Consider the following 10,270-nt stretch of genomic DNA (forward strand, 5'->3'; position numbering starts at 1 on the left):
GAATTTGGTTATCTTTCAAAAACTACTATTTTGCTGCATAAAATGCACCTTTGAAATACAGGGTTTTAGTGTGCATTTTGATTTTTAAATTTACTATTTGTTAGTGAAGCCTGCAAGCATATTTTTTACTGTAAAAATAGTCATTTTTATTAAGCCAATATACTTTGTGGTGCTGTTGGTGGTAAAATGTATGTGGTGAATGATGTTTATCTTAAAGATTGTCTACTTTCTAGATGCTATTCGATAATTGTTGGTTATCAAGAAGATACCTAAGAGGTTCTTAGAAAAAAAAATGGAAAGTGGTGAGTGGTGTCATCAAACTATGGTAAACAAATATGTTTATTGGTGAATTTATTATTTTCTTTTAAATCTATTGAATTACTTAAGGGAATGGTACTCACATCCAATATAGTTTGTTTATTCCTAACTACCATGTTCATTTGTAATTATACAATACAAAATTATCTATTTTTGCTCTCATATTTTAGCAATATTACGAATTGTTTTCATATTAGGCTCTCACAAAAGGTAAATTTTTTTGTTAATTTATGATATTATTATTTTTGTTATATTATATATTATATTATATACAAAAAATTTTTCTCTAAATAGCAAGGTTTTGATTAAAACAAATCAGATATTTATTAATTTACAGTTTCAAACTCATCTTATAGATAAACAACATTTATATAAGATTCACATGTTGATTTAATAGCATTTGTCAACTATAATGTATTATTCTAAAGGTTTCCTATAAAAAAAACCCGTGATTCCACACGTCTTTCAACTAGTATGTATATGTGTGTGTCTATATATATATATATATATATATATATATATATATATATATATATATATATATATATATATATATATATATATATATATGGGCAGGTTCAAACGAGAACTACAAAAATGACGAGAACTGCGAGAACTTTGTAATTTCATAGTTTTTATACATTTAAATGTAACAAATTACATGTAAATATTAATTAATGCTCATATTATTAACAAACATATGTTTATTACCACAAATTAAATGTTAAATTGTTAAATATAAAAAATGTTTACATGTTCAGAAACAAAGATGCACATGTGAACGAGAAACTATATCTTTGAATATATAAGTAAATATATAAGTTTTTTTAAACTGTTTTATGTTCCTTCTTACTCTCCATTAACATTTATGAGTGATTCAATCTCCTAACGTGTGAAAATCTTTGTAAATTAAAAGTTCTCGCAATTCTCGCCTTTTTTGTGGTTCTCGTTTGAATTTTTGAATATATATATATATATCATCCGAAATATCTTTATTTATATTGATGGATTATATAATATATATTTTTTAGAAAAGCATCATATATTATATAACAGGAAACACACTGTACAAATGAGAGATGCAATGCTGTGCAACTTGCAAAGCACGGAAACTGCTAAGATAGCAGCAATCTAAGAACACGAAGTTGAAACTAATTGAGTACTCGAACTATACATCAAATTTTTGTGGATTATTAAGCCAACTATGCCAATCAATCGACTTTGACTTGCACCTCTTCGCAACCCATTCGAATCTTTTAACTTGGATATCATTAAGTGCAACCGGCGGGTTCTAACACTTTTTTCTTGAAAACTTTAACATTTCGATTTTTCCATATGTGGTACTCGTACGTCCATTCAAGCGCTTGTCATATCTTCCGACCCACATCCGTCATATGAACATTAGATTTACCTAGGAATATTTCACCAATACTAAAGTTTGAGGCACCACCCAAGCCCCACCAATCAAAGACCTTGACCCAAACATCGTACGCAAGTTTGCATAATACCAAATAGTGATCAACCGTTTCCAGATCTTGATCACAAATCGAACAACGTACCGAGTTTAAATCAATGACTCTTTTTGGGAAAAAAATTTATGTCACACAGTTTCAAAACTCGAGGGACCTGCACATAATATTTTGTCGTTTAAATGCCCAATCAGAACTTTAGTTGAAAATTGCACATTCCCTCTTAACAACCATCACCATGAATCCCGATCGTCTTGATTGAAGGTTACCGACTTGATTAAATTGGTTAACTCTGATACTTCACCAGCAACTCTGCCCGTCGGTGTTCTGGACCAGGACCACAAATCCGTACATTCTGAACCGTTCTAAAGTAATCTCTCACTAACCGAAGCATTATTTTCACATTCTAAACGCACCAATCTCTTGAATCTGTTTTCCAACGTGACATCACCGAGCGAATAATCCTTCTAAAACGATGTAGATAACCATCTCCAATGACTTTTGAGAAGGAATTTTTGAAAGATAAACCGAAGGATTCGATGCAACTACCGATTTTAATGATGTTAGACCAAGCCGAAGTATAAGAAACAACACGAATAGATAAAAAAGGACTCTAGACCATCCGAAGAACCATTAGAACTTTTAATAACCTTGAACCACAAGGAAGTGGGTTCGGTTCTAAACCTCGACCACCACTTGTTGATCAAAGCTAAATTTTTACCTTTTAAAGAACACAAGGTAACCCCCCCCCCCCCCCCAAATCCCCATTTGGACGTGATATCTCCTCCAATTTAACCCAAGTAATTGTTGAATCGTTACACACCCCACCCCAAAAGTAAGAACGCCTTACACACTCAAGGTTTTTTAACACGCACGGCGGGGCACGAAAGAGCAAGAAGTAATACAGTGGGAGACTATTCAATACCGAATTACCAAGAGCAAACGACCACTAAAAGACATTGCACGCGCTTTCCAATACCTAAGTCTTTTCCTAAATTTATCCAACACCAGTTTCCAATTAACTAATTTATTCATCTTAACACCAACCTGTAACTCTAGGTATGTGAAGGGGAGTTCCAGTATTACAACCACATAAACTCGCCATACCTTCAACTTCTTTTTTTCCACTCCTACACCAAAAATATTACTTTTATTATAGTTACCTTAAGACTCGATGTTAACTGAAACATTTAAGAAGTTACAACAGATTTCGGATATTCGAAGAGTTCCACGATAAAAAAAAAAATAGTATCGTCCGCATATTGTAGATGAGAAATGGGATGTTTTCGCTACCCACTTCCACTCCGGAAAAAGATTACATGAAACCACCGCCTTAATCAAAAGGTTGAGACCTTCCGCCATGAAAATGAAAGGCGAAAGAGGATCACCTTGATGAACCCCTCTTTCAAGTTTGAATTCATTTGTAGGCAAGCCATTGATAAGGATTGAGATACTTGGTGAGTTGAGACAAGATAAAATCCAATGCTTCCATTTTGCACCAAACCCATTTTCTCCATAACTTCAATAAGAAATTTTCAACATAAATAATCAAAAGCCTTCTCGAAATCTACTTGAAAAATTAGGCTTTTCAGCCGTTTTATTTAAGAAGATCAAGTGTTTCATTCGCGATCAAAGCCCCATCAAGTATGTTCCAACCTTTTATAAACGCACTTCGTTCAAACCTGACAAGGTTTGAGATAACTTTTCGGAGCCAATTTGAGAGAAGGTTCGCAATAATCTTGTAGTAGCTACCAATAAGACTAATCGGTTGGTAGTCATTTAGAGACACTAGATTCGGTTTTTTAGGAACGATAATAATAAACAAAGCATTACATTCCCTAAAGAAATCACCTGAATTCGAAAATTGAATGTATTGCCAACATGAGATCCTCCTTGAAAGTTTCCCAATATTTTTCCCAATATTGCTTAAAAATTTTATATTCAAGCCATCCGGACCCCGCCCATGTGCCACGGCCCAATCCATTAACTGCAGCCTATGGCAATTACCCCGACTGAATCTGTTTTTAAAATGATTAAAAATCGCAGCTTTAATTTTGCTATGGTTGTCATTCTATAACTTGTTTATGTTGAGGCCCCGGATATTGCACTTGTTGTACATTCACCGAATACTTGAGTGAAAGAATTTAGAATATTCATCCCCTTAATACACGCCTTTTTGTTTTAACATGTTAGTCTTGATTCTTTCCTTATCTAACTGATTCTTTCTAATTTCAAGCCATGAAGCTCTATCGACATCATTAAGAGAATTTGATTAAGCCTTTCTTTCCTATTCGTTAGCTTCCAATTTCAATATATTTATTTCCTCATCAAGATTACCAAATTCCTTCTTACTCCAATATATTAGTGAAAACTTCACGTTTTTTTAGTTTATCACGGAATTTACAATCAAATCTCGAACCATGAAAGTATTACCCCCAAGCTGACCAGATAATTAGATCAGCTCCATCTTTGTTAAACCACGCATCGAAAACTTTGAAAGGCTTAGAATCAAAATCAATGACCTTATCCAGGAGGTTTATAGAGGAATGATCCAAGTCCTTTCTTTCCAAAGGTATGACTGAAGATCCTTCCACAAATTAATGAATTTATCCGTTACTAAAAATCGATCGAGTTTACTAAATTTAGTTCCAGCATCACTGATACACGTGAACTTCCTTCCTATAATAGCTATTTCCACCATATTGTTTCTAGAAATAAACTTATGAAACCAAGTATCACGGCGTTGAGGAAAAATACAATTTTATCTATCCCTTGCTCCCCGACTTCATTGAAATTGTAACAGACTGAAACTCGGGCTAGTTGTAAGTTGCCTATTTTGCCCTTAGGGTTTGTGCTTAGTCTTAAGTGCTTTTATTTTAATTATTTTATTAGTGTTTTATTATAATTGTGTTGTGACCAGTTTGTGACAAGGGTCCCAGAACAGGTTGGTTTATTTAATTTGGACTCTGTTAGGACCGCCTAAGGAGATACGAAAGGTTATCAGATAAGATAACTGGTAAATACCCGTGTGTGATGGGGTATGAGTTTGTAACTCATTTAAGTATATGTTTCTGGATATTTCTATCCATTTCTCATTTCTTCAAAAACACACACGAACCATACACAAACACATACTTAAACCCTAATTTGATTTGGTGAGCTTTTAGATTGATTGAAGCTAGAGATATATTCCTTGTGATTTCGTGATCAATATAAGGTATGCATATCATAGATTCATGCTTTGATTCTTGCTCTAATTGGGTTTTTGTGTTAAATGAGTTTTTGATAAAAATTAGCTCAAATTTAGTTGTTTGATGTTTGTTATGCTCAATTGATGTTAGAAATAGGTTGTATATATGTTTAGTAGCTTCCATGTGCTTAAAATTTGATCAAAATCGCTCAAAAATCGAGTTTTGGGCGAAAAATGTTCGAAATCAGCGTAAGTGTTCGAACCAGTTGCTACAGTGTTTGCTACAGTATTTTGCTACAGTACCCGAACTGCTACAGTATCACTATTTGCTACAGTACCCGAGTTGCTACAGTACCCGAACTGCTACAGTATCACTATTTGATACAGTACCGAGTTGCTACAGTATTTTGCTACAGTGTTCGGTATTGCTATGTAGACTCATAAAATTATGAATATATGGTGTTATGACCTAGTTAATCATATGAAATGATTATATTATTTATTGGATATGTATATTAACTTTGTTTGTGTTGTTCTCAGGTTATAAGGACAAGGAGGAAGCTCAGAAATAATAACTGAGCAGTTGCTGGTAATTGGTGAGTGGGTCTATCTCCGGATAGAGTTTAAGTAGCATATCATGCTACTGTGGTTGACTCTTTTACCATGCATAGTGTAGAAATTGCCATGTTAGAATGATATAGTATGCCTGATGTTGTATGTGATTTATGTGTACACTGTGTGAATGACACCAGTCGGGCCTAGGGAGACTGGGGACTCGAAACCGTGCCTAGGAGAGGTTAAAGTCCGTATGAGGTCAACCGTGCCTAGGGGAGGTTGGGTCCATAGGCTACTGATTGTAGAGTATAGTGTGAATGATGCATCCCCTGCATCTGGATAACTATACTGTGAATTGAGTAGCAGGGACTATCGGTAGACTCAAGTCCGATCAGCTAGGAGTCGTGTGCTCGTACAAGCCGCCGATCCTCGTATTGTCTTATTGTATGCTAGTTGATAGTTAGCATGTGTTGTTGTTAGTATATAGCTTGTGTGTGACTTAAGCTATATCTGTTAGATAGATTCCATTCACTTAGCGGTGCGCTAATCCCCCACATATTCTCCCCTTGCAGGTTTACGTACTGCTAGTCGGGATGGGTGCTGTTACAGAAGACATGTTTGACAACCCAACTCTGATGTGGACTTTTGTATAAATAATGTTTTGTGATAACGTAACACCGTTGTGTAAACTTAAACGTAATGACGTGACTTATATTGTGTTTGTTAATAAAGTCTTCCGCTGTGTATTTAAAAAAAAAATGGCCGGTGTTACAAGTTGGTATCAGAGCATGGTTTGGCAGCAAATACATGCGCGTATTTTGTTCCCAAACACTGAGGCAAGTCAAACATGTCTGTGGGAGTGGGGGCTAAGTGAAAATAGGATATACGTGTGTTAGTTGTGATTGAACTAACTGTTATCCACTAAGCTTTTGTGTGAGCTGTTTTGTAGCACAGGTATGGCTGATAGAAACGCAACTGGCCCATCTAACCCCGAAACATTCAGAGCACCTGAAGAAGGTATTGAGTCAGATGATGATCAGAGTAGTTACATCCTTCAGTTAGAAAGCAAGCTAAAAGAGGCCGAGGACAAAATTAATGAGCTTGAATTGGCGAGGCATTCTGGAAATGATGATACACCACCTGGATTCCCAACCGCGCAATCCCAAACGATACCTAATGTGCCCCAGAACCAGTTTCAGAATCAAATACCTAACCAATATTATATGCCACTACAAAACACCTTTACTTACCAAAATCCCATGATGATGAATCCATACCAAATGCAAATGTTCCATCAACCTTACATGCAACCACCCAAAAGATGTACGTATAAGAACTTCCGTGATTGCAAACCCTCTGAGTTCTCTGGAAGTACTGATCCGACTGTAACTCTCAATTGGTTGCGAGAAGTTGAAAGGGTATTTGAAGCGTGTCAGTGTGAACCCGAGCTGAAGGTAACATATGCTAGTAGACTGTTGAAAGGTAGGGCTATGATTTGGTGGGATTCTTTGATTTCTAGTATACCAAAAGAGCAAGTGAGTATGATCACATGGGAGCAGTTTCATGGGAAGATGTGTGAACAATATTGTAATCCATTTGATATGAACCGAATCAAGACTGAGTTTCTTGAAATGAAGATGACACCTTAAATGACGATTGATGAAGTAGTAGAGAAGTATATGGATAAACTGAGATTTGTACAACAGTGGGTGCCAGACGAAGCTTCTCGTATCCAGAATTTTGTTAATATCATCCCGCCTGAGTACAGAACTTTTGTTAGAACAACTACATCCTTGTCTCAAGCTGTTGTGATGGCTAAGATGGTAGAAAGTGATGTTCAGGCTGCCAGAAACAGAATGTTTGGTAATGTGCTACAACAAGGTGGGCAAGTATCTGGTCAATCAGGATCTAAATTCAAGAAGTCTAGTGGGTTTAAATCGAAGGGTAAAAGTGGTCAGAGTAGTACTGGATCTGGATCAGGTAAAGGGAATTGGTGTCACACATGTCGATCTTCTCACATTGGTCAGTGTTCTGAGGCTACAAGAAGATGCTTAAAGTGTGGTGTTGTTGGGCATGAGTCTTCAACATGCCCGTATCCGAATAGTGTGTGTTGGAGTTGTCACAAACCAGGGCATCGTGCAATTAGTTGTCCGTCGAAGAGTGGTAGTTCCGGGGTAGGGTCAGGGGCGCGTTCAGCATCAGCTGGAGGGTCAACTGCCTCGAGTGGGCAGAAGAGGAAGAACCCTTCAACAGCAGAGGCTAGAGCTTTTCAGATGTCGGTTGAGAATGCTGTGACAACCGACGAAGTGATCACCGGTATGTTTCTAATCAACTCAATACCTGCTCGCGTATTGTTTGATTGTGGTGCCAATAAGTGTTTTATGTCCCTAGATTTCTGTGCTAAATTGAATTTACCAGCTACTGTGTTACCCATGCCGGTTAGTGTAGAAGTAGCTGATGGTAAGACCACACCCGTCACAACCTATGTGACTGGGGTTTGTATAGAGATCGAAGGGAAGTCTTTCCCGGTGACTTGTTTAGTGTTACCTATTCCTAGCTTTGATGTAGTACTAGGAATGGATTGGTTGAGCTCGCTTAGGGCTAATATTAAGTGTGATAGGAAAATGATTACCTTTCGTTCGACCGATGGAACCCGTGTTGTGGCCCGAGGGGAGCGGGGAGGGTATAATTTTCTGTTGATAACCATGATGAAAGCGAAAAAGTCGATGGCAAAGGGTTGTGAATCATTTCTTGCATATGTGATTGATGCGAAGAAAGAAAAGAAAACAGTGGCCGATATTCCGATAGTATCAGAATTTCTCGAAGTGTTCCCAGATGAGTTACCAGGTCTGCCGCCGGTAAGGGAAGTTGAATATAAGATTGAATTGGTTCCTGGAACAACTCCAGTTGCAAAAGCTCCATACCGATTAGCGCCGTCTGAAATCCGTGAAATGATGTCACAGATTCAAGAACTATTAGATCGTGGGTTTATCCGACCGAGTTCTTCACCGTGGGGTGCTCCGGTATTGTTTGTTAAAAAGAAAGATGGGTCAATGCATATGTGTATTGATTATCGTGAATTGAACAAAAGAACAGTGAAGAATAAGTATCCGTTACCTCGAATAGACGATTTGTTCGATCAGTTACAGGGTGCTTCATTCTTTTCTAAGATAGACTTACGATCCGGATATCATCAGGTTCGTGTTGCTGAATCAGATATACCGAAAACAGCGTTCAGAACAAGGTATGGTCATTATGAATTTCTTGTCATGCCGTTTGGGTTGACGAATGCGCCAGCAATCTTCATGGATCTAATGAATAGAGTGTGTCGCCCGTTCTTAGATAAGTTTGTGATTTTGTTTATAGATGATATACTAGTGTATTCAAAGACCGAAAGTGAACATGCTGAACATCTGAGACAGGTTTTGAACATGTTGAAACGTGAACAACTATTTGCAAAATTTTCAAAGTGTGAATTTTGGTTATGTGAAGTGCAGTTTTTGGGTCATGTGATTTGTGCCGAAGGTATAAAAGTTGATCCGACAAAGATAGAAGCAGTAATGAATTGGAATTCTCCGAAGACTCCGACTGAGATTAAGAGTTTTCTGGGATTAGCCGGTTATTATCGCAGATTTATCAAGGATTTCTCGAAAATATCGGGTCCGTTGACTAAGTTGACTCGTAAAGATGTAGCCTTTCGATGGACTGATGAACAGGAAAAGGCTTTTCAGATTTTGAAACAGCTACTGTGTCAGGCACCAGTGTTAGCTTTACCAGAAGGTTCAGACAACTTCGTGGTATACTGTGATGCATCATATGCTAGGTTGGGTTGTGTATTAATGCAAAGAGATAAAGTAATCGCCTACGCCTCGCGACAGTTGAAAGTTCATGAGAAGAATTATCCAGTGCATGATCTTGAAATGGCTGCAGTAGTGTTTGCTTTGAAACTGTGGAGACACTATTTGTATGGAACCCATTGTGTTATATGTACAGATCACAAGAGTTTGCAGTATATCTTCTCACAGAAAGAATTGAATATGCGTCAGAGACGATGGCAAGAGTTGATCAAAGATTACGATTGTGAAATTAAATACCATCCGGGTAAGGCAAATGTGGTTGCAGATGCGTTAAGTCGTAAAAAGTCAAGTGAAAATGTGAAATTTCTTCGTTTGAATATAACTTCAGATTTGATTAACAGCTTAAAAACCATTCAGGCCTGTGCTTTAGAGGACGAACATATTAAATCTGAACGAATGACCAAACGAAAAGTGGACTTAATTGATGACTCACGTGGACTAAAGACCTTAAACAATCGTGTTTGGGTGTCTAAGCTTGGAGATTTGAGGGATTTAATCATGACGTAAGCTCACAAATCCAGATTGACAGTACATCCGGGTAGTAATAAGATGTATCATGATTTGAAAACAGTGTATTGGTGGCCAACAATGAAATCAGATATCGCCCGTTATGTCGAAAAGTGTCATATATGTGCTCAAGTGAAGGCCGAACATCAGAAACCTTATGGTTCATTACGTCAGTTACAGATTCCAGAGTGGAAATGGGAACATATAACGATGGATTTTGTGACCAAATTACCTCGAACTCAGAAAAGACATGATATGATTTGGGTAATAGTGGATCGCCTAACTAAAAGTGCTCATTTTCTTGCTACTCGTGAAACAGCTTCGTTAAGTGAGTTAGCCGAATTGTATATAAACGAGATAGTTAGTCGACATGG

General features: G+C 37.1%; 1 protein-coding gene across 1 annotated transcript; it reads right to left on the minus strand.

Annotated features, from left to right (window-relative positions):
- Nucleotides 1-1,887: 1,887 nt before the first annotated feature.
- Nucleotides 1,888-3,771, minus strand: LOC139901151 (uncharacterized). The gene is made up of 4 exons (XM_071883887.1): nucleotides 3,470-3,771; nucleotides 3,140-3,306; nucleotides 2,721-2,917; nucleotides 1,888-1,944 (listed from the first exon to the last, which is right to left on the minus strand). Exons 1-4 carry the CDS (start codon nucleotides 3,769-3,771, stop codon nucleotides 1,888-1,890), a joined length of 723 nt encoding a protein of 240 aa, XP_071739988.1.
- Nucleotides 3,772-10,270: the final 6,499 nt, after the last annotated feature.

This window comes from Rutidosis leptorrhynchoides, chromosome 1 (assembly GCF_046630445.1).
Source record: "Rutidosis leptorrhynchoides isolate AG116_Rl617_1_P2 chromosome 1, CSIRO_AGI_Rlap_v1, whole genome shotgun sequence".
NCBI classification, from domain to species: Eukaryota; Viridiplantae; Streptophyta; class Magnoliopsida; order Asterales; family Asteraceae; genus Rutidosis; species Rutidosis leptorrhynchoides.